The following is a 25,705-nucleotide window of genomic DNA, read 5'->3' on the forward strand; positions in this document are numbered from 1 at the left end:
TCCCATCCCTCAGTGCCTTCCCAGACAGTGGGGCTCGGCCATCTGGAAGCTTTTTGCCCTTGCAAGGCTTTGGCTTTTGAAACGTGAGGGTGTTTGTGCTGCTGTCAGGCTTGGTGGGGGGAGCAGCCCCTGGGGTACGTCTGTGCTGCAGTCCCAGGGCCGGGGGGCCATCTTCCCCTTTGGCACCTCTTGTTTAGTCATAAAATAGGAGAAAAGTTTGGCCTGGAAGGGTCTTAAAGACCACCCAGTACCCCATGGGCAGGGACACCTTTCCTAGAACAAGTTGCTCAGAGATCCACCCAGGCTGGCCTTGAACATTTTCAGGGATGGAGCATCCAGAATTTCTTTGGGCCTCACCACCCTCACAGTAAAGAATGTGAGGTAACACCCAAAAAGATAGAGAAGCACCCATGCAAGCACCAAAATTGGAATAAAGCAAAGCAAGAACATCCCAAAAAGAATGAGGAAGAGGAGCCTGGTGGCAGCATGATGCTGATTGTGTTGAATTTTCAAAACACTAGTGTTTGTGCCCTGCAAAAAGGGCCCTGATGTTGGCTGGCTTCTCAGGTGAACAAAAGCCTTTTGTCTGTGTAGGGAGAGGGTCTGCTGAAGCACACTAATAATTATTTGGAAGGACCCAGCAATTGTGGATAATTGGCTGAGGAATATTCTGCAGCTCTCAATCATTTTTCTGTTTTCACAGATGGTTGTAGCATTAGGTGTTGTGAGTGCACCAAGATGTGCTGCAACTTTTCCATTTACGGTGCTAGTACGTGTGAACTCAGATTCCAGCTGATGGTTCTTCCTGCTGTGGCTTCCTGTGCCTCTCCAGGAGGACAGCCAAGCTCACCAGCTCGTGCTCTGCCCTCCTCTTCCCTGCTCCCTCTCTCTTGGGGTGATATTAAGATGTTCTGGGGTGATTGGGCTGATCAGATTAACGTCTGTGCTTTATTTCATTGTTGTTAGATTGCATTAAATTACTGAATCACAGGAATGGCTGCCTGTGCTCTTTGCTCTTTACCTGGTTTTTCTCTCTGCTTTTATTCCTTTTTTTTTTTCCCTAAAGTTAGTCTTCCCCCTCTTCCTCTCAGGGTTATTTTCTCACTTTAATTTATATTTCATGCATTTTTCTCATTTTTCTCTTATCTTTGCTTTTCTGTCACTGCTTTATTTTTTCCCTCTTTCTTTTTTCTGCAGCTTTTTTTTTTTCCCCTCCAAAACACAGAATGCTTTAGATGGAAAGTGTGAGATATACCTATTCAAGATTCAGGTATGTGCTGACGTACAGAGCAAGATTAAGCAAAGCCTGTAGCATCAATTTTGTCTTCTATTCAAGCCAGTTTTGCAGTGCAGCTTTGGGTAAAGGAATGTGCTAAAATCAAATCACCTCTTAGCCTCATATTCTGAGGCTGATTGGAGCCTTACACAGTTGCTGGGATGATTCAGAGAAAGTTAATGTAATTTGCTGTGTATCACTGCAAGAAACTGTGTTTGTCAGGTTCATACAGCAGTGTGAAATGTTCAAGGAAAATGCTTTCCTTAATATTGCTGCCAGGAGTTAAGAATCAGGAATATAAAGCCATTATGTGGTTGGATCTGATGATTTTTCTGGGATTTTCCACTAAGGGATTTGCACTGAAGTTCTGTAATTACATGTAGAACCAAGCCAATAAAAATAGTATTATTTTGTGTGTAAATAGTAGCAGAAATTAGTTTTTATCTACTCACCATTTATACAGATGTGGACATAGCATTGTCTAGAAGTACTTTTTCTTCCTGTGTATCATGGGGATCACAGAAACATATGAAGCTGCTTTCCTAAAAAACATGATTTTTAAAAGACTTTTTTCCGGTTCTTTCCTTGACATTCCCTTGATATTGACTTTCTTGGCTTTCCAAAGTGTTGTACTGCCAATAGTCAGCAGCCCATGATCTTCATCATACTAATTCTGTGCTCTGTATTGCATAAGTTACTTCTTCCACTTGATATTGAAGTTGTGTAAATTCCATTTCTGCCAATTCGATTATTGTGAATCAGAAGCTTTGTATTTTTCAGAAATATTTGGGGATTGAGGTTTTTGTTGTCTGTTGGGTGTGTCACCTCAGAAGACTACGGGTTCTTGCCAGAGCTGCATTTGTTGCCAGCTGCCTCCTGTCACTTTTATTTTATGCTTCAAGAGCAAGACCTAAATAGTCACTCTTTTTGTGTGTGTGTGTTAGAAAAGGAATTAACTTCCAATTAATTCCCTCCTTCCTCTGGGATCTACCTGTGTATCCCAAAATGGAGAACAATAAAAGTTACCTCTGTGTCATTTCGAGTGCCAGATACATACAGCCCACTCACCTCAGACTATTCAGAGACCAATTCTTGTATGTATTAATCATATTTTTCTCCTGGCTTATTACAGAAGAGAAAAATATTCAGTTCCAAATGTTAAAATGGGGCACGTTTTATTAACATTGAAAGCAGTAAATTATCTCTGCTTATGAAATGAGACTGAGCAATTTCTGCTGAACTCTTCCTGACTTGCCCCTTCACTAGGATACAATGTTTTCTAATTTCTCAGAGGGCCCTAGTTCCATTAAGGGTGAGAACTGTTTTAAAGGTGCAATGAAAGCCATGCTTAGCTGAAATTCAAGGAGGGGCAATGCCCTAAATTCTATTTCACTGGCTCATCTAGAGCTATTTTCAGTTTTATGTTTATAAGAATGTCAATTAACCTAGAGACTAGGACACACATGGAAGAATAAGGATGAAGTGGATATCATTCTAACACACTGAAGCCAGCTAGTTGGACCTAATCCTTTACAGAAGCTTGATTTACATAAGAAGCCAGTCTGTGTAGCCTAATTTAGTTCTCAAACAGCTTGGTGATTTAAATGCTCTTTCTTTTCTATGTAGTAGGATAGGGCTGGTCAAGGTGGCAGAAATGTTAGAACTAAAAATATAGAAGGAAGAAATAAATATGCTGGAAGTACATTACTATCAGTTTTATTTCTGTGACACCTTTCAGAAATGGTGACCATTTTAGCATGCATGTTCCAGAAATATGATAGTAACAGTAATAATGGCAATGCCCTTGGCCAAGGTGTAACTCTGCAGCTCAGTATTACTTCTGTCCCTTTGTTACCTTGTGCTGGAATTGGAGACCCAGACAAGGCAGATATTCAGCAGGTTGTTTTCTGTCATGAAAAGAACTCAACATCCAAGCTGCTTTTGTAATGATGGAAAGTGATCCTGTCAAAGTTAAGAGGAGTAATGGGTGCTACACATCTTTGTAACTTAAAAACAGAGCAGTGTTCTTATCTGGAAAGGAAAAAAAAAAAGGGAGAACAAAAGCTCAAAGTATGTGAAGTCTGACTCCACTGGACAAAAGGGCATATCTGCCCAGCTTCATTTTTGAAGTCAATATAAGAAGCAAAGTCATCTGCTAATAACGGTTGAGATTTTGTTTGATAGTATGCGTTTCTACATTATTTTTGCTCCACTTACAATGCCATCACTTCTGTTAATTTTTTCCCCCTTTCCTTCCTTTGTTGCTCCAGTGCTGCGGGATGACTTCCGGCAGAACCCTACGGACGTGGTGGTGGCAGCGGGAGAGCCTGCGATCCTGGAGTGCCAGCCGCCCCGGGGGCACCCCGAGCCCACCATCTACTGGAAGAAGGATAAAGTCCGCATTGACGACCGGGAGGAGCGCATCAGTGTGAGTGCAGCCCAGGTGGCTCCTCATCTGTGGGCTCAGGGCTCAGAGCTGGGTGCAGCAGAACTTACACAGCTTTACGGCCTTGCCCGTAGAAATTGGTCACTGTTCTTGGCAGTTTGCCTCTCTGAGCTTTCCCAAACGAGGGGGGCAGGCTGTTTGTTGCTCCTAGTCTGGCTCTCCAGCTTGAGCTTCTTTGAGGGTTGGTTTGTAAGTCCAGTGTGATGGAGGTCTGTCAGAACTGGAGATTCAGTCATAGAAGGTGCTCAGTTAGATGAAGGATGCAGTGGATGTCTTTGGTTTTACCTTTTCTACATCTCAGCTCTCCAAACAGACTATCAGAGAGGTGTTTATAAGTAAATTCAATCAAATCTATGAGGTGGACAAATAATCGCTGGGAGAAAACCCAACATCTTAGAATGATACCAGTGATTTTATAGTTATTGCAGTAATCTGGATGTGTCTAATGTAAATCTAAATGTAGGCTGAAGTCATACTCTAAAGAATTACGGTTCCTGAAATGGAATAAATGTTGAGCAAATGAGTAACACTGGTTGAGTTCTGTGGCTGTTCATTTCTTGTACTGAATGAAAAAGGATCCAGCAGAAATATTGAACTTATCAAGTGATTAGAGATAAATCATGGCCCATGCAAGCAAATTGGATAAATTAAGGGGTTGAGAACATGTTTCATTCCTAATTTTTAAATGCTTAGCTTTTCACCATTAATATTTCTTCAATAAAGTTTTATGTTGAATGGAATGATTCAGTGCTGACCTTATTCAACATGGAAGTGCCATCAGGAAGCTTTTTAGTGGCTCTGGATCCCTAAGGAATTACTCCAAGCCAAAGAATCTGAGCTGTTGCTGTTTGTGAACCAGGCTCTCTATGCTAGGGTCTACTCAAGAGTAGAAGAGCAAGGAGTGGCAGAGAACTGGCTATCATTCCCTGACTCTCAAGTTTCTTTAGTTAAATCCCCAGCTTATTTTGAAGCACCCCATTGTCTAACCTTTGACACTGTGACTTCACAAGCCACAAATTTTTGCTTTATTTCTTTCATCTATCCTTCTCTTTCTCTCTGTAAGCACCCTCTATAACCAAGAAAATATTAACTGTCAGGTGAATGCCTAGTTTGGGCCAGATTCAGTCTGTTTGCCTTAAAAAAAGAGAAAATCTATCTTCATTAGTGATCAAGGAAACTGTTCAGACACCAGTAAAATAAAATCATCTGAATAAAACTCATCTGAATAAAACTAAGTCAGATTGCCTTGTTTTTTCAGAGAGATGTCAAGAGTGCTTTAGATGTTACCATGCAAGAAATAAAAGTACTCTGTGCTGCCAGGAGACAGAAAGAAATGTAATCTTTGAAATGTAAAGAATTTAATGAAAGCCAAAGGAACAAGATCAAATGCAGTTGAAATTAGTTGCAAATTGAAATTAGTCAGTGGGATAAAAATAGAACAGCTTAAAGATATTTAAATATATAAGTATATAATTTTAAAACTGTACATATATTTACAAACAAAAGTTTAGAGTGTCTTGGTGGTAGAACTTGTCACCCGAGAAAGTAGCACTTTTTCTGAGGTATTTTGTTTACCTGAAGCTACCTGTGTTTTGTTTAACCTGAAGGTCTGTTCCTTGTTTTGAAACAGATCCGTGGTGGGAAGCTGATGATCTCCAACACCAGAAAAAGTGATGCGGGGATGTACACGTGTGTGGGGACCAACATGGTGGGGGAGCGCGACAGTGACCCTGCAGAGCTGACTGTCTTTGGTAAGGACACCCCTGCTTTTATTGCTTTTTCCCTACAGATGTCAGAGGCTGAATTACCCTGGGTGGCTCCTCAAAACATGAGACAAAGCAAGGTTAGCAAACACAGCAGTACTGCTCAAGATGCATTTCACAGCTCCAGAAGGACACCAGGACACAAAAGCTGCTGTTTGTAATGATGGAGCTGTGATGGCTCAGCATTTTCCTTCTGAGCACATAGTTTCAGTCTGATTGGAGGTCTACAGTGATGTGCATGACCAGAGATGTTATTGCAGGACAATGCTCTCCCTCACAGAATGGCCAAATGTAATTAAGCTACGTCTAATACAGTTGACAATGCCTGCTTACCAGAGATTTAGACCAGGATTGCCTATTTAAATAATTCCCTATTCCTGAGGGGTTGTGAAATCAAACCTTTGTAGGAAAGCACAAAAAACCTCACTTGATCAGTAAAACATCATTAGAGACAATTCCAAAATCAAATTTTTGAATATATAACAGTAACTTTTAGCATTCATATTTAAGACGACCTGAAACAGCTTTTTCTCCTGTAAGCCAGGACAGCATTTAGATTTTTGGTGCTGCTGAATGAATTAAAAATGAACAAGCTTCCTGTGTGAAAGAGCTTCTAGACCTGATGGGCAAGGAAAAAAGTGGGCTGTTAGGAGCACTTGCCCCATGGTTAGGGTCCAGAGCAAGAAAAGAGTAATAAACCAACTTTGAGCTGGATCCATCCTGCTAACAACTGGATAAGAAGCAAAGCCACAAAATCATGCTGAGGTACATCCTACAGTTGTGGTTTTGTAGGAATTAGTCAAGAGGTTCTGAGCAAACAGAGGAAGGTCAATAAGGAAAAAACTCTTGCTGCTTAGGAAAACATATCTATGCTGACAAAAGAGAGAGAAATAATGTTAATGTTCCATCCTGCTGCACCTCTTTGATACAGTGCTGGAATTCCAAACAAGACCTTTTGTAACCCCAGAGAGATGTTTAATAGAAATCCTGAGGTCCTTTGTGAAGCAGATGCTCCAGAGTTTTTCACCTTCTGCCTAATATGGTGCACTGGAAAACCCAGTCGCACACATTGCCATCCCAGTTTTTGCATGTATGTGCAATTCAGCATTTGTTTATCCACTTGAAAAGAATATATATATATAATGTGATTCACAGAGAAAGGCAGAGAAAGATTTTTCTAGACAAGAGTCACAAATTTCTGAGGATATGCTGCTTTCCAGCTTTTCTGAAGTGAAAAGGTTTCCACCCCAACTGGTTTGTTGTGGATTCATGGAAACATGTGGCTTTTAAAGGCAGAACTATTATACCTTGCCAAAAAAAAACCCAAAACCCCACAGAGAAAGGATCCCTGTCAAATTATTCTGCCCTTTGCAGCCAATCTGTTAGAATTGTAGCTTTATACAGATGCAAAAGAGACATGACATATCTCCTTCATCAGTTTAAGTACTGCTAATCTCTGGTAATACTCCCTGTGGATAGCAAGCAGATTGCAGTCCTAAACTACAAAGCCTTAAGAAATCCTTAAGAAAATAATTTGTTAAAAAGCATTGAACTGTAGGAATGAAAACTGAAATGTGCATGTAATTTCATATCCTGCAGAGCTATGAAACATATTAGGTTCGTCATGATATGTAAAATAATACATAACCAATTACAATATTCTGATTTTTTTACAGGGTATAATCATAGCAATCAACTTGCAAAAATACAATCTAAAACTATTTGGTGAATACCAAACAAAATCAGCAATAAATGAAATTAGATATTTTAATCCTTTTTAATTGCGTTAGACTACCTGAAGAAAATTGTATTTAAAATTCCCTACTGCAGTATCTTCCTATCTGCATTTTTCCTTCTGTCTGGGTGTTCCCCAGATACCTCCCCACCCTCCATTCTGCTGTGCAAGAATAGCATGCAGGAAGCAGGTGCTCAGGTGATGACCTGCTGTCTCACAAGGTGGTTTGGCTGCCCCATGCCCATTTCCTGGCCACCTCCTGGCCCTGAAGCTCTGTGCTGCTGCACTGGGCTCGCTGTAACATCGTGTCCAGGCTAGTCCTGATCTCTCCATATCAAAGGAGGGGACTTGTCCAGCAGTTATGTTCCATTCCTGAACTCCAGGCAGCAGCCCATGTGTGAGCAGGGATGTGCACAGGGACTGGAGAGCATTATCCATGATGTTTCCAGGAAGCAATGTGTCTACTGGACAGTCCAATAGCTCTAACCACTCACAATAAGTCAAATGAATCCAATGACTCTGGCAAACGTCAGATTGGCTCTGTGTGTTCAAATTGGCTTCACTGAACACAGGCAAAACCACCAGGATTGTATGTTAGGTCCACAGCCTTCCTCTAATATGACTCACAGGTCTGAGGAACATGGGAATATTGCAAATGTTGATGAAAAATATACTATAAATACTTATATGCAGTTCATGTGCCAAACTTTAACTGCTTTGAACATATTTGAAAATGGGCTTCACAATAAAAATAAGGAGATCTTGACCGAGTGAGTTGGAGAATTTTAATAGGGGACTGGGAAGCCTATGGCTGGTGCTGATTCTGGAAAGGAATGTATGTTAATTAGCTGATCAGTCTTCATTCCTTTCCCAACTAACAACCCTCCAAACCCTTTCCACAGTGTGAAGGGAGCCTTAGTAAACATATTATGTAGGAAAAGGAACTGTTCATACTAGCTCTCAAACCTTTCCAGAAACCATCTACTTGTTACTTTTGGCTTTGCAAGTTTTTCTGTAATACCTGGAGTTAACTTCTACATGTGACTTGTGACAGATCTCTGGCTCCCTGTACAGTAAATTTAGCTTGAGGCATTGCCTCTGGAAAAACTGAGTCAGTGTGGTGGGAACTGGTGGCCCAATTGGAACAGCATGGAAGCCTGGCCTGAAAGATTACACTTTTCCTGAGTTTAAAAACAGTAAAATAAAATGGGTCAGAAGAACCTTGGGAAGCAGTAGGGGGAGAAAATAAAATTTTCCCATGTGCAGAATATGTCCACTTGGCTAGGTACCCATTCAATAACCTTTACTGACAGATAGTTATGAATAATATATGTAGAACTTTCACTTTTTTCCCCCAAGTTTATCTGCATAGGAAACATTGTTTTCAACATTCAGGCACTCTTAACAGTAAACTGGTAGTGTCAATGCAGATTGCATTAGTTTTGTTCCCAAGTCATGGTTCTTCTATTAGCAGAAAATTGGCAAGTTTTCGTAGTAAAATACCATAAAGATCATATAAGCAGTGCTATCCAAAACTGTGTTTTGAATAGTGACCAAGATGCACTACATTTTGTTAGTCTTCTTTCTCAAGCATTACTGCTAGTTTTTGCCTTGATGAGGCTCCAATGTGTAATCTTGGAGCAAAGCAGAAAGACAGGGTCTGTCAGAGTCTTAAGTTGCACTTTAAAGGAAGTTAATAACCTCAGTCCTAATGCTCACAAAAAGAGGCAGCATGGGACTTGATTATTGTGTGCACACTATTCTAAAGGCCAATTTCCGAAGTGTAAGTGATACAAATTAGGTTGCATTGCTTGTGTTTGGGCTCACAGCCCTTGGCTGAACAGAATTAAAGCAAGATGCAAAACAGAAACAGTTTAATTCCAATTTGTATGAAAGCTTTGTTTGTAAATACATAATATGGAGCCAGAAATTAAATAAAGAAGGAATTACTCTTTATGATAACCTTTATCATTTTGTCATGCTACTTCACCATTCTGAGGTAAGTTTTCAAGTTAACTATTTCATGTTTTTTTATTTCCCTTTGCACTTAAAATGGCAATGTTTGAAGAGAATGTACAAAGGTATATCTTGTATATTGATTCTAAAGCTCAGTGAAATCAATGAAAGCCTTAGTCTATCAACTTCAAGAGGCTGGCATCAAGCAGTGGAAAAAGATATATTTAGAAGGGCCTCAAAAGAATATAAAGCATAAGTAAGAAGAGTAAAAAATATCTTTAAAAGATGTGCCAATTTGGACATATTAAAGATTGTTTTGGATTAATCTTTGATTTTATCTTTGGTATCTGAACCTTTTTTCAGCTAATAAGGTCCTGTGGGATGAAGAGGTATTCTTGTCTGATGCTTGAGGAAGTATTTGTGTTTGATGTTTTGTAGATATTGTCAGACTGAAAGAGAAACCCTAGTTTCAGAAAAAGAATGACTATGATAACATAGTGTTAGAAGAAAAAAATCCCCAAAATCCCTTTAATGAAGACACTGTGCCCCATTTTACTTGCTTGAGCTCTGCCTGTGTGGAAGGCTTTAGCAGAGTCTTGACCCATTGTATCCTGGAAAGCTTTCCCAGTTACGTGGAAAAATCTTCCAAAACCGGGTGTACATTCATAGGTCAAGACAGAGAAATCAGCAGTGTGTATTTTGTCCTTCAGATCAAATCTCCTCCTGGTTTTCTTCAAATCCCTGTACTTGCTACTTGCTGTCTACCTGTGGCAGTTTGCAAAAAGCCATTTTAGCTTTAGATTATTTGCTATCCACAGATACCAAGAAGTTGTTATAGATTAACAATACAGCTCTGAAAAAAGTGTCTGATTTGGTCTCCAAAGTCTATATGCAACAGTCAGTAAAAACTGTAATTAACAGGATTTTAGATGTATATAAAAGGAGGAAACCACTAGCAACTGATAACCTTCATTTTACTGCATTTGCCTCTGATTGGTGTTCCATTCCTTTACTGTGCACGCTCATCATGCCTTGGGTGCTGCTTAGAGTGTAGGAGTTTGTGATGTCTACACAATTGCCTATTTCTCAAATGGAAAAGGGAATAATGTAGAATAATGCCTATCAATATAAAACCACCTTCTTTTTCAATTCTCTTTTCATTTATTTGGCCAAAATAGGTAAATTTAGTGAGGTTGTAATATCCTATCTTCTTCCACTTGTTCTTTTTTTGGCAAAGACCTTTACTTCATCCAGATCACATTGCATTTAATGAAATATCTATGCTATTGACAGCATTCTGAAGTGAAACTTAGTTCCAACCATCTAATGTTTCCTTTTTTTCCCCTTTTGAATCAGAATGCTAAAGTGCAAAAAGCTTTTAAATGTAACTATTTGCTATTAAATCCCTCCCCAAAGCCTTTTAATTTGTGTTTTAATGTTCTTTTTAGAACACAAAAACATTTAAAACAAATGTTGCCTTCTATCCAGCACAGACAGAGAAAACAAAAGCAATTCTAAATCAGATTGAGGCTCTACATTATGAAGACCATCAAATCCTTCACTCTAGCAGTTGCCTCAGCAGAGAAAATATATTAAGGTAGTTAGGATCATTTTAATTAGATTGAGGCCCCATATATGGCTGTCTAACTTTTTGAGGAATGGGAAAAGGGCAATAATACATCTGAAGGTCATCTGAGTCTCTCTAATAGACTGTGATACTCAGACCAATTGTTAAATATGGGAAAAATTGAGTTCTGAGGTTAACTTGTGTCAGCACCCAGAGCAAGAAAATAATTTTGCTGTTTCTGGCTTGGATCTGTAGGTTTTCTTGCAGCACATACCTCAAGCACTGCAACAGATTGTAGGTGTGTGTCCAGATTGCATTAACAATCCCCTTTTATAACTGCAAGCAAAGTTTATTCTGAAGTTATAAAGGTCACCCTGGTAATAGCATGACTGGTTGACATGACATATAACCATGACCTATTTTATAGTTCTCTTCAAAGATTTTTAATATTCATCAGAGAAAGTCTGGGAAGTGGGTACTTTATTTACTCAGTGAAAGCTTTTAAAATAGCTATATTAAAATTTTTATATATGCCTATGATTTTAATTTATCACCCTTTCTTGTTGTTTCTCAAATATATTGTGCTCTGGATGCTGTTGACAGAGTAACAATATTTAATTATACCACAAGGCTTTATTTATGGGCAAACCATTTCAGAGGAAAAAATATGATTTTTTTTTTTCCCCCAAGACTAGCTCTGAAACTAAATTTGACCTGGCTGTGCAAAGAAACCTTCTTTATTTAGCATGCTTGGGCAAGCAGTGCTCTGTCTCCTGAGAGATTAACACTGTAAGCAAGTTATGCAGGTGACTCAAATCCAGTTAATCTCACATAAAGAATGTTAATTGCATTGGCAATGGCATTCACTCTGATCACTTTATAGCTGTATAATTAGCTATTGGACATATTCAAGGGGCTTTCTGAGTGATACAAATACAGGAAACAACATAAAAGATAACTTGTTCTTTCCTGATTCACGCTGTGCAAAATGCAGAGATGATGCAAAAATGGAAACAGCAGTTGCTGGTATTTGCATGTCCCTGTTAACTGGGCTCTGTCCTTACATACCTATTAATTTTCTAGCAACTTCTTAAATGTTTTTGGAAATACTCAGTTTTAGAAGCTGATATGAAACAAACGTGTGTACTCTCCTAAATTGCCTTGATGTGGAATCCAGTGATTTATCTAATGACCTCAGGGCCATTTACTTTCTCCTCAGCTGGGTTCTCCTCAAAATGAGACAGGAATTTATTTTCTCATCTCCTGTACAGGAGAATTTACAGCCACAAGTAGCAATTTCATAAGTATGCACATTCTAATTTCTAAGTTGTTTACATGCAGCTTTTGTAAACATGGTCGAAAATGATTTTTGTATGCAGACCAAGCCAGTGTACAGACAAACACAGAGTTGTTTAAATTCAATGGGAATGAACCAGGGCCTCTAAATCACCAATTAGAAAGCTGATATAGATCTGAATTTCTTAGTTTAGGATCATGTCTTGAAAAACAAATGCCAAAATGAAGAGTATTGTGTATGAGCTGAGAGCAGGAGTTGGTCTAAGCTCTTCCTAGAAGAGAAGTTGTGAAAACCATGCTGTTGCAAATTTGCAGAAAGTGTCATTAAAATATTCCCATCCAGATTCACATAGTTACAGATAGGCCAAGTACATTGCTTAGCATTGGGATTAAAAATTGGGTTTTTTTTGCTTTGTTCAGTTGTAATAAGTTTATCAAATTAAAATGCCTTTATCCAAAATTTTCCATGCCTAACTAGAAAACCAATTTTAGTTGACAAAATTAAATTGACAAAATAATTCACTCTTTTCTAAGAATTTTGAAGTTCTTGCAGTTTGGAGGCAAAGGGGATAACTGGAGCAAAATGGGCAGGAATGAGAGGAATGGAGGAAGCTTTTTGTCCTGAGAAGTGCAGGTGCCTCATACTGAATATCAGGTACCCAAAATACATTGGGAAATAGCTACACTGTGCCAGAGATGTACTCTTTTCTTGGCTTTTCCAGAGGATTTTCAGTAAATTTGGCCAAATATGCACCTGCCTAAAAAAAAAGTAATAGAGCAATCAATTCATACACCAGAGAACCCATGAATGCAGATCTGGGCAGCATTTTCCTGTATCTACACTGTGTTCCTGCTGCTGTCACTCTCCTGGGAGGGGCCTTGGGTACTTCAGCTGATTTTTCTTGTGTTAAGTTTGTGGATGGGCTGTATTTGGGTGACCCGTGGAAAAGGAGCTCCAGTTGAAGTGCAGACCAAATACTCAGTGGAGAGGAGTCCATTTGCTGTGAGGTACAAAAAGGGAGAGGCATGGATAGTTGGAAGGGGAATTGGACTTGAGAACTTGCTGGGTTCCAGGTGTGAAAAGTGATATCTCTGGGCTAAAAAAAAAAAAAAAAGGAAAGATAAAATGACTAAGGAAACTGTCAGCAGCTGGATAGGGCTTGTATGGGCTTGTATGCAGACTTGAAATAGGAAATTACAAAGAGCTGGGTATGGCTTGTACTGTGACTTAAAATGGGAAATTATAAATATTTCAGTATAAGCAGAGAGGCTAGAAATGAATTTACTTGCCCAAACATTGCTGGAATCTGAAGATCCTGGGCAGGAATAGGACAAAAGCAATGCTTGGGGAGAAGAATCTTTGCCCGTTAACCATGCTTTTATCTCTGTCATCTGGAAAGGTGCTATAGATTCTTGTGCATGTCTATTCTTCTGCTGACAAAATATGTTTTCCCCTGCCAATAGGTTTCCCTGATAATAAGGAATTCCTGTGTGATGCTGTCACTCATTTACATAATTACTAACAGGTGGTTTTGTGTTCCTCATTTTCTGACTGATATTCTGATTTGTAAAAGTGATGAACATTTTTTGTCAGCAGTTGAATTAAAGGAAGCTCAGCTTTGAACACACAAAATTAAAAACTTCATTTCCATCCAACCCCTCCCCCTCTCCTCAAAAAAAAAAAAATTGTCAGTTTTGTGGCTCAGGTTGAACACCAAAATTGAGTAGATACTTTTTACCTTGCTTTCTAAGATCTCTATCGTACCCCAGAGAGGAGCTATGAAAATAAGTGAGGTTATTATAAAGCATTAAGATAGGTGTAATAGGGGTCATGAGGAAATTAATAATTCTCTCTTTGAAGTGCATTTTGAATAGTAAGACAGGAGGCCACCCTCTAAACAGTACCACTAAAGCAAAATATTAAACACCTGCTCGTTAAGTGAATACCAACAATCTGGAGATGTTTGGGGAAAAAATCGTGTATGATCATATAATTGCAACCAGTCCCATAAGTCATCATAAACAGAAAGGAAGTGATCAAAAGGCATGCAGACAGCCTTAATTCTCTCAGTAAATGTGGACTGCTTGATTTTTCAACCTTGATAATGTTCTTTTAACTTTTTAAAAAAATTATTTGCATATAATAATCATGCATAACAAACCTGTAAAATTAGCTCTGTAGTTATCAAGACAAATTGCCTGAGTCAGAATCTGGTATTGCTTGCATCTGTGTGAATTTTTTAAGTGACATCATATCCCTTAACTTGCTGAGAGTGAAATATGAAACATAGTGTGTAACCAGTTTTATATGTCCTTATGATAAATCCCTGTCTTGAGTGGAAATACTCTTCCATATAAACTCAGCCTTATAATGGTTTGACTAGCATAAATAATTTATGACAATAAAAGTGTGGTATGGCTGAGAGGACAGAACAAATTTGTGCCTTCCAAAGGCAACTTGGAAACTAACCCCAGTGACATCCTTTCAAATGAAATTACCGGTACTTGGACTTTGTAGCAGTATAACTGAGAGCAGATTGTGGCTCTGCATCTGGATTTTAAGCAGGCCTGTACAACATTATGGTGATTAATACTATTTGTAGCCGTGCAGCCTAACATAACAAGGGTAAACAGAAGTTATTATTCAGACCTTAATTTGCTTTTCCATGGTGAAGTTGGCGATGGGGATCAGGGAATCTCTGTCCTGTCCACAATTGCCTGAGGTGCGTAATGCGGAGTTGAAATTTTCCTCACAAGTATCAAGATATTGATCTCTGCCAGAGGCTGGCTGGCTCCTGCTGGGAGCTCCTGCTCCAGCTCATGCATTGCTGCAGCAGGAGCTCCCAGCTCAGGCTGTGTCTGTGCAGGGCTGCAGAGCCACAGGGATGAGCACAGCCTCAGAGGGCTCTGCGCTGTCCGGCAGGTGGCTGGTCAGTCCTTCTGGTCCTCCTTCCCATCCTCTTCTTGCTGGAGGGCAGAATGGGACAGCCCCTGCCTCTCCAGCCTGGCAACCCTCTGGCTGGCTCTTTATGCACATCATCAGTTCCACTTGTCTGAATTTGTGGAGCTCAGCCTCCTTTCTGTTTGATGGGTGGGTAAGCAGCGAGATGCTGAAAAGTCAGAAAGTGTTCATTTCAGCCCTCTGACTCACTGTGGAATTTTAATGTCTCTTTCAAGAGCGGCCCACGTTTCTCAGGCGACCGATTAACCAAGTGGTGCTGGAGGAGGAGGCCGTGGATTTCCGGTGCCAGGTGCAGGGGGATCCCACTCCCACAGTCCGGTGGAAGAAAGATGATGCAGACTTACCAAGAGGAAGGTGAGAGCCACATTCATGTTCACTCCCAGATTTCAGTTGTTGCACAATGCTGGAATCCATCCCTGCCACTAAAATTTGGTTCATTGACATTGTGTCCAAGATTTATTTCCCACATTGCTGCTCTTTTGGTACTACAAATCTTGCTCCAGAGGCAGCTGTGCAAGGAATCCAACCTGGGTGAATTGTCCAGGTAATGGACTCCTGTGGAGGGAAGAAAAGTGATCTGTAGGTGTTGTGAGCACATGGGTATTCAGTGAATTTATTGGAGACAGTAAAGATGTTTTAGGACTGTAATGGTGATAGTAGCCTTCAGAATGATGTGCTGATACCAAGAGGGGAAAAAAACTTGGCAGGAAAGTTGCTCTGTTGCACTGGCAAGGTGAATTACAAGCAGAGCATGGTGGGCTTTGCTGGCTCCTCAGTTCACGTCTGTTAAGTCTTGGAGAGAAACCTTCCTCTTGAGGAAACAAAAAGCCAGACTAGCAGAAGTGTAAAGCAGAGTTGAAATCTGGAACAGGCCCCCTGTGTTCAAGAAAGATTAATTTAGTCTGGAACAAACAAGGAGAAAATTTTAGTGAGCAGGGGAAGGGAGTCTCTCCTGCAAAACGGTTTTAAATTAGTTTGGCTCCTTTCAACTAAAAGAGCAGGGTTTGGTCCTAATTTTCTGGAACTCTTTCTTGTTTTGATGCTGAAACATTATTTCATTAAAAAATCCTCAACATGGAACTGGCTCTGGGAACAGGAATTAGAACCCAGGTCTCCACAACCCAACAAGTCTTTCTGGCACTATGAATCCTGATTTATTTTTGCACAGTTTTAATTTTAATGCAGTAGGCATGAATAGTGCCTCTTTTTTTCCCCCCCACCATAACTGACATTTTCCATCAGTTGAATATACCAATGAAAAAATACATAATCTATAGAAAAAACATTTCTATGTAGTTTTGATATGAATGCTTATGTGTATATATATATATGTACTTTTTAAAAGTTCATTTTCTGGCAATTAGAAAAAATTTTAAAAGTCACATAGGTGTTTTGCTTATTATAGTGACAGATGTGTATGAGTGTAATAGGCAAAATATTATTTTCAGGAGAAGCCTTTTTGAAGTCAGGATGAATTTTTCTCTTTGCTTGCTCTTTAACTATGTATTGTAGAGTAGTCCACAGTAAATACATTGTGTTTCTGTGATTTATTCTTGCTTTTGTGCTACTTCTGTTGTTTTAAATCATGTCTGCTTCTAGGTCTCATAAGCAGAAGTAATAGATGATGAGCCTACAGTGACTTTGGTTAGATTGCATTTCTGTTAGATATTTTTTAGTGACTGTATCCCTTCTTTTTCTCCAACATCTGCAAATGCCTCTGATAATTAGCATTGTATGCTTTCTATTCTGTGATTTTTTATTTATATAGCACGATACATGAGCATATTTTCACTGTCCAAAAAGTGGACATTTCCAAACCATGCTGCATGATGCTTAATCAAGGAAGATAAGCTTGGAGCCTCTAAAACAAAAGTTATTGTGTTTTTCTGAATTTTTTTAATACCAGCAAAGAAGTTTGCCCAAGTATAGTCTGAATGAATGGATGGATGAGAAAATTATGATATCAAAATTTTATAAATTAGGAAAGGAAGTCAAAATAATTCCTCACTGTTGAAATTGAGGGATTTTTTTTTTGAGGTTAAAGACAAACTGAGCTCCTCTATTTTAAGCATTTTAACATCTACAATGAAATATAAAGCCCTCAAGGTTTTCCCTTTGTTTTTCTTCCCACATGCATAAATACTTCTGAGCAGCTCTCTGAGCTATTTCTCTTATAACTTTCAATATAAATTTCCTGTTTCTATAGCTAACAATGTTCTTTGCACATCTGTCTGTTTTAATTTTTTTGAAAATTTCATTTTGACTTCATCCCTAGATTGCAAGACAATTACAGTAAGTACCTGTTTCAACAATTACAGCAGATTTTTAAATGTGTCTATTGTTGATTCAGCTTTCAAAGGTGTCTAGTTCAGTGACCACGAAGTGGAACAAACTGAATTTTTGTATGCATTTTGTTTCTGTAATTTGCTCTTGGTGAATGCCAGAATCAGTGACAGTGGATCCATAGTTTTTCTGAAATCCTAGCCTGTTTTTCCACCTTACCTTGTTTTAGTTTTTTTAGTGACCCATGAGAAAGCAAAGAGGAAAGTAATGCCAGTGATTTCTGGTGACAAATGTGAGCAGCATTGCTACACTGAGTGGTGTGTTGAGTAGTAATTGGAAAATAATTTCAGGCTGTTAAAGCCTTAATTATAAAGGTCCCAGATGGACTTTAAGCATCTCCAGTTGCAATTGGATTAAATGAAAAAAAAAACCTTCAACTTCTAAAGAAATTAAGATGTTTGAAAACATGACTCTTTATAAAAAAATAATTTATCTATTTGTCAAATTGTCTGTGTAATTGCTCAGGAGTATATAAATAACCATGCTTCAAATCTGAGAATAAACAGTTTATTCTGAGGGTGCAAAACTTCATTCCCAATTTCAGTGGTTTTGAAGTGATGATCTAAATCAAGTATGATACTCTGTATCTTTGAGAAGCAGATTTTAAGATGCCTGAGAAACATTGGTCTCACTAGTGGTCAAAGGAAGTTACTCATCCAACATCCTGCAGACCTGACTTGAAATTTCAAACTATGATATATGTCATGGAGCTCCTCTGTGTGTGACTGGCAGGAATTTAAAAAATGATAAATAATAGATGAAAATAGTAGTGTGAGCAATGTATGATAACTATTTTCATAGTTCTTTTGCACCACTGTGATAAAGAATTATTTCTATTCTTCAGTGCTTAAAATTCTTATTAGAGCCTAAATTGGCACCAGCAAATTAACATCTTGTTGATCTAAATGTTGATACTGCACCAACAGAGAGACTCAAAATCCAGTGTGAAGTCTGGGGTATGTAAAGCCTTTTTCCAGAAGCTGTCCACTTCAAATCAGTGACCCAAGACTGAAATGCATTGTGAATCAAATGTAGAGGCACATGGCGTATATTTTATTTTAATTGCTCTAAAAATTCAGCCTCACACCACAGCCTCCACAGTACACAAAGGGTGGGGAATAGTTAATCAAGCATGACTCATGTCAGACTACTGGAGGTGAACAGGATGTTGTGGGGTCACCAGTCCTATGCCTTTGGCTGCAATATGAGGTTCACTATTCTATGAGTAGAGTTTTTTCTCATTAGAAGTGACACAAGGAAATGGCACAAAGATTGTGTCAAAGTGACTCAGACAATTGTGGCCATGCATAATGATTAAGACCTACTGAAAATTCAATAAAATTTGTCTTTATGCCTTGAAATTTTTTTCCACATACATCTTCAGGTATCTTTCCCTTTGATATCTGCCCAGCAGAAATAGAGATTATACTTTCCTTCCAAGGAGCTGATGATCTCCTGTGTGGTAGAGAACTCAATCTGGCCTGGATCAACTTTTCATTCATCTACATTTTAGTCCTGGTAACAGGAAGAAAATGACATTATTTGAGAGCCTACAGTATGAGAGTGGCAGATCTATGACTAGCAATTTAATAACATTTGAATAAGGTTTGTACAGTGTTTCATGTCTTCAGATTTTCTAGCAAAGCCGAGGAGAGCAGCTGCATGGTCTGTAATTATATAGCAAGTAATAAGTACTTCTTTTTTTTTTTTTAGGAAGTGAAGAGATTTTCAATTACAAGTCAAAATTTATGACACACTATAATAACTGTTTAAACCTTTTATACAGAAGAAGTTAGCAGTGCCAGCTCTTTGGGAGAGTGAGGTTAGCTCAGCAAATGTATTTTTCAGTTGCCTTAAAAATGACTGAGTTGCAATCACATAGGCCTTTTTTTGCATTCCAGCCCAGAACAGCTGTTTTAGCTCAGTAAATACATCTTTAATGAAATTACAACCTGCTCTTTTAAGTTGCATTTACAGGCATTGTCTGATTAGATGGATATTGTACTAGAGATGAAAAGTGGCAACTGCACCAAAAGGGAGAGGTATTTGTTTTGTGTGCCACCCACACAATGGGAGTGTGGGCAGAAAAACCAAGAGTGATGCTTCAGAAGGAAAGTGGTGTGTAGTTTACACAAGGTGCATGGCTAAGTGTCAAGAGATTGTAGGTTATAAAATGAAACAGAGCTGTAACACTCAGCACTGAAAATCATAAACAGCACAGTAAGATTTCTTATTTGCTGGAGATAAGGAATGTTCATTGAAAATTATTTGGCAATAAGCATTCTTAAAGCACAGAGTTAATATATTGTAAGATACATGTTAGCTGCAACAGCACAAGCCTGTGTAGGTGTTAGTTTTGCTATGTTTTTAAAACTGGCCTCTTTTTTTTTAATGCATAGTCTGGGCAGAAATGCTGTCTGTCACACTTCTGATAGAGCTGAATAAAAAAGCACACCTATCATTTCTCTGCTTTCCTCCATGGCTTCTCATGAGCCCAAAACTAGGAGTAAGACATGGCATTTTAAAAATATCTCACGGTCTTGCAGATGCAAATCTTTGAAATGGATTTAAACACAACTGACAGCAAACCTAATGAACTAAGAAAAGCTGGATTTTTTAAGAGGAGATTCAAAAAGAGCCTGGTAGCCTGAGAAGTTTTGCATTTTTATTTCTCAATTGTGATGGCTTGACCCTGGCTAGATGTCAAGTGTCCCCCAAAGCCTTTCTGTTATTCCCTTCCCAGCTGGACATGGGGGGTAGAAAATATAATGAAAGGCTCATGGGTCAAGATATGAATGAGGAGATCACTCATCAGTTAGTGTCATGGGCAAAACAGACTCAACCTGGAGAAAAACTAGTTCTATTTATTATCAATCTAAGCAGAAAAGGACAATGAGCAATAGAACCAAATCTTAAAAACACCCTCCCCCCACATTTTTCCTTGACAGGGAAAGGGGCTTGTGGTCAGTTCATTACACCTTGTCTTTGCCACTGCTTTCTCCTCAGGGAAAGCAGTTTGCTTCTGTGCCTGGAGTTCCTCCTTCCCTCCTTCTTCACTGACCTTGATGTCTGCAGAGCAGTTGCTCTCTCATGAGAGTTTTGGTGGGCACCTTGCACATACCCACCACATCATGACCACAGGATAAGGCTCTGTAAGCAAGAGAGACACTAATTTTTAAGAATAAACAGTGGTGCTCTGTAATTTCATTTATATTCTGTGGATAGCATATTGAGGAATTTAATTCCAGCCCCCTCTAGATACAACCAAGAGGAGAATGACCTTTCAATGAAATATGAGTTAATAACACTACAGCACTGTGTGCTTTCTTTGAGCTAATATCTGTGCAACAAAATGCAGTCTAATGTGTATTGAAAATTAATTAGAATAAAGAGTGTGTTTTAGTAGTGTAATGAATGTAATCTTTGGTTACATCAGCAAATTTCTATTGCAATTAATAACAATTAATGATTTTAAATGAAGGGTCTGGGGAAAAGGATGTTTTTCATATTAGCTATATCACATGTACTATTTGTCATCTCTGGTTAGATCCTGTATGATTTGCATGCCCATCTTTTTTTTTCCTTAAGCTAAAGCATTAAGGAGAGATTAGTCCCTTTATGAGGAGCATGGGGGGGAAGATTGGATGTTCTTAATAGCTTGTCAAAAAGAGACAGTGAAAGAAAGAGGTTTAGCATGGTATTTGTATCCTTACATACATCTGGAGGCAGGAGGGGAGGTTTGCAGAGGATGTTGCTGCTGATGTCTGGCACAGAGGGAGCTGCTCTGTAACTTGCAGAGTCCATGGGGCACAAGTGAACACTGGCAGATCTCAGCCAAGTGCAGCATAAGCATCTTTTCAGCTGTTATATTGAACCATTTGAGGAAACTCCTGTAAAATCAGAGATGCCATGTAGAAATAGAGAGGTGATGAGAGGTAAAATGGATGCAGGCGTTGGTTAATTTTTGTGTATACAACACCAAGAGGACGTACCCCCGTGATGGTGGGATGCCCCCTCCTGTAGCACTTTTGGTTGAGTATCCCTTTTCTCTGATTGCTATTTTGCCTGTCACTGATCCCTTCCTGCTCTGCAAGTGGGAATATATTCCTTAGTGTTGTATGAGGAGTACATGCCCAAGTGAATGTGTAAATGACAGCATTTTTTTTACATTTTAAATCCCTCAAAACTTGACATTGAATAAAGTCCTATAATTGCATAGCCCCACAGTTACCCCAGGGGTTTATAGACTAACCCAGGAGTTGCCTGCCATTCCATTTGTCTGAAGTATTAAATGCTGGGAGCAAAAGTGGTAGATGTGTGGCTCTGCTAGACTGATCAGCAGAGAAACAGTTAATAACGTTGACATTTAAATTGGCTTCATGTTAAGTGTCAGTTCTCACCACAGAGCTGAAGAAGAGCTATTGTTTCAGCCAGTCTGTTTGCAGATTCATGAAAATACTCTCCAGTTGCTTACATAAGGGTCAAGGTTGGAAAAATAGCTTTACAACTCCATGGACAGCAGCCATAAAGGAATTGTGTCAACTAGCACTCCTGCCTGCATGTTTTCTCTTTATGCTGTGTGAACTCTTGGTGATCTATGAAGTGATCACTCACAGTGCACTAGAAACAGTATTGTCACAGGAAAATGTTGTTATTTCTTTTTACTCTTTCTTACTCTGCAGCCTAAAATAGTTAAATTTCAGAGCACTAATGAAGTCACTAGAAGAGTTCAGAAACAAAATTTAATGCCAGTTGTAGTAGCCTCAATCATGGGTTTATCTGAATTTTCCACTCCCAGAAGGCTGCAGTAAAAAATTGTCTTGCAGGAAGAGGACACAGTGAAATTTAATGTAGAATTTCATTCAAAATACTCCTACTAATGCTTAAAGTATACTCCATAAAAGCCTAGTAACCACATGGTTTGTATACTGCATTTATAAATTTTAGAATATTAAGGTAGCCTTCTTTCTATTATCAGTTTAATAGCCATTAAAATTATAGAATTTAAAAGTAAAGTTTATTTCCTCTGCATTTTTTTTTCCATGAAAGGCTTGGGAAAACAGGGAGGATGAAGCTCTTAGATATATTCAAGTGGGAGTAAGATTCAAGAGCTCTAACCACTGATGCTACTGGAATGTCTGGCCTGCAGGGATTTCTTCTCCTTTAACACATTCCATCTCTTCATGGGATACAAAACTTGTCATCTGAGTTAAAAACAAATTAACTTACACTGTCAGTGAAAACACTTTAATGGTAAAGTTTTAAGCCTAAAAATTATTTCAAGTTCCTATCAGTGAGTTCTGGGTTGGTAATTGCTTAACTAGCAAAATGTACTTTTTAAGAATATGACTTCTGGCTCAACTGCAGTACTGAAGGCACTTTCATTGCAACATTAACATGACTTCATCTTTAATTGCCACTTCAAGGTTAGTTACTGATTCAAAATACAGATTAGGAAATACTTCATTTCTCTGACAAGTTTATAGTAATCTTTCATGTGCTTTAGGCAAATAATAATAAAAAGGCAAACACAAAATTAGTTTATGTCAAACTACTCATGAGCTGCATGCTCATGTTAAAAAAATGCATCAAGCCAAGTTTATTGGGTGCATGTTGCCAGTCTGGGCTCAGATCTTACTTTGTTCCAGTCCATGCAGTAACATTTCAATTTTTCAAAAGCTGAAATGGGCAAAACCAGATAACTCTGAGCATCAAGGGTGCTTTTCTGAGGGATGAATGTATGACATAGGCATTAATAATATAAATCTCCCTGAGTGCCTGACAAATGTGTCTCATCTGTGAGGGAAAGGACTACTCCTGGTGATGGGGGATAGGTCTCCATGCCAAGTGATTACAAAGTCTCTTAGATCATACTTCCACCAAAGCTCCAGGTTCTGAAATGTGGAGCTCTGTCTGGAACTGAAATCGAATCAGAAGCCCATTTGGGGTAATTATCATGTGGTAATTCCCAATGAGTACATTCCATGTGCAAACAGAGATGTAAAGGATCTCTGCATAAGTTTAGATAGGATTTACTGAGTCACTGATTCCCAGACATATGTTTTGTTCTTAACTGCTGTTTGTTTCCAAATTATTTCAAAGAGAACTGAAAGCCAGTCTCAATTTGCTTCCTTGGTTCTCTTCTGAGCACATGGCTCCTGATTTTGTAAGAGACTATGCATTTTTGTGTTCAGTCACACCTGTCTGTTTGCATGTAAGAGCAGTGCTATGGAGTGTAATGCTTCCAGATAATTTGGAAAACACTATATCCTTGGAAACAGGTATGGTTTCCCAGTGTTGGCCCAGGAACTGTAACAGCTGTCCACGTATTTTATGAGACTTAGACCACTTTGTTGAATGCCTTGCTTTATAACACAGTTCAGTGTGGGTTTCTGTTTTATTGCAATTGAGAATGTCTACTCTAACAGATAGAAATAATCTGCAGATCACAACCCATAAGAGGTTTTGGACTAAAGCAGAACCTGAGTCAGCATAATTGAAGAAAAATCACAATAGTGAATAGCAGCTCCTGTCACACAACTCTTTTCCTGGTTTGTTATATAGAGTAAAGAAATATGGAATACAGAAACCCTTTTATATGACAGCGTGCAAACATGCATCACACAAAGAAATTCAAAGTAATATTGCATTGTCTTCTACCTTTCTCTGGCATGAATGGCAGAGCTAAAAAATAAAAGGGTATCTGGACATGTAGATGTGAGGAGCAGCCATGCTGTCAGCACCTTGGAGATAGCTCCCTGGTAGCTCAATTCATCATGGCTGTAAGCAGTGTCTTAGAGCCACCCAGCAAAAAGCAGCTTTTGATTTCAGGGGCACAAGAGAGTAATTTGTGACCAGTGCACGCAAATATATCCATAACTGTCACTGATTTAGGTTTTGCTAGAGAAAAAAACCTGACACTCCCATATCTTTCCCCAGAAAGCTGTTACCCATGTATGTTTGGGCTTCTTTCTTCTTCCACTTATCAGTGCGTGGGATGGAAGTGAAAATAACTCAGCTTGTGTCAGATATGCATTGCCAGTGGGCATGGAGGCTCTCCCTTCTGCTGCTGGATCACACAAGCCTGAAGCAGGTAACAGCTCACACTTCCCATCTCACTGCAGCTTCCCTCTGGCTCCCTCCATCTGGCACAGGGATGCAGGAGCCAGTGAAAAGCTGTGGCACTGTGCTGGGAGCTGAAGTGCCAGCACCACGAAACAGAAGTGGAGACAGAAGCTTAAGCCTCCTTAACTGCCTCCTGTTTACCCTGGTTTTGGCCAGTAGCATCTCTCTCTTTGGGCTCCCTAATCATGGATGTTGAGAGCAATCTTGAAGCTTTGTGCGTGTTCTGCAAAATAGTCTGGCAAACAGGCAAAAGAAAATACAGAAAAGTCATTTGTGTGCCATCTCTTAAAAAAAAAAAATAGGCAAGCCTACAATGTGTACATACACAGATTCTAATTTATTATTTCATATTTTTTATTTACAAGAATGTTTTAGATTAAAAAATATATACCTGGTATAAATTAATGCAAAATTTTAAACAGTTTAGATGTGACTTTTTCCTCTTGGAATATCCCTTTAGCAAGAAATAAGACTTCTTGAGTTGGGTTTCTTGAGTTCAGCAGAGCATTCTGTGAAGTTGAAAGTACACCACTAAAGCAAGTACATCCTTGTATTCCCAGTTAGGCTACTTGAATATTTAGGAATGAAATTACTCCAGCTGCAGATGCATTTTTGCTATCTGTGCGTGTTAAAAACAAAAGAGGTGTATTTTTTATGCATAGTTGCATGCACATTTTTGAAAATATGGAAACTAGGGGTTCTGTGAAACACTGTGGAAAATTTATATCAAATTCCAAAAACCCAAATATTTTGGTTAAATATCTCTAACTTCCATAAATTTTTCTCTCTTTATTTTTTTATTTGATAATCATTAGTAAGATTGATGGCTGAGTGTGAACAGATACGCTTCCAAATGTAGGGAAAAAAAATTCCAACTGTGACAAAACCAGTTCAATTCAAGTTTATTCTTAGATGCTTAAGTTAACACATTAATTCAACCTCAGTACATTAATTTGCGATACTTAAAAATAGTTAATGTGTTTTGTTTTATTTGCTATTTGGCTGAGCAGATGGTAATGGTTTTGACACAATTCAGTTTTTTATTTTTCTTCTTTTCTTTTCTTGAAAAAGACAAGGCTCTTTTTCCCACTTTGTCACAGCTGGTTACCAATCAATCTCAATTCACAGTACAGTGATGATAGCACATGTTGTTCAGGGGCCAAATCTGATTGGGTTGCATTTTCAGCAGTGTTTCATATCAAAAAAAAATTGTGTCTGTATGGCAGTGACTGTCAG

At 38.8% G+C, this 25,705-nt stretch overlaps 1 protein-coding gene across 14 annotated transcripts in view; it reads left to right on the forward strand.

Moving 5' to 3' along the window:
* ROBO2 (roundabout guidance receptor 2) overlaps positions 1-25,705 on the forward strand; it is a 1,036,281-nt gene that overhangs the window by 881,027 nt on the left and 129,549 nt on the right. For all 14 annotated transcript variants that reach the window (XM_071433684.1, XM_071433685.1, XM_071433686.1 and 11 more), the window contains 3 exons: positions 3,547-3,704; positions 5,353-5,473; positions 15,217-15,355. In XM_071433684.1, coding sequence (XP_071289785.1) covers positions 3,547-3,704; positions 5,353-5,473; positions 15,217-15,355 — 418 coding nt within the window. The remainder of the gene's footprint in view (positions 1-3,546; positions 3,705-5,352; positions 5,474-15,216; positions 15,356-25,705) is intronic.

The sequence above is a fragment of the Agelaius tricolor genome, unplaced genomic scaffold (assembly GCF_023055355.1).
Source record: "Agelaius tricolor isolate 1412-34295 unplaced genomic scaffold, bAgeTri1.0.p SCAF_9, whole genome shotgun sequence".
NCBI classification, from domain to species: Eukaryota; Metazoa; Chordata; class Aves; order Passeriformes; family Icteridae; genus Agelaius; species Agelaius tricolor.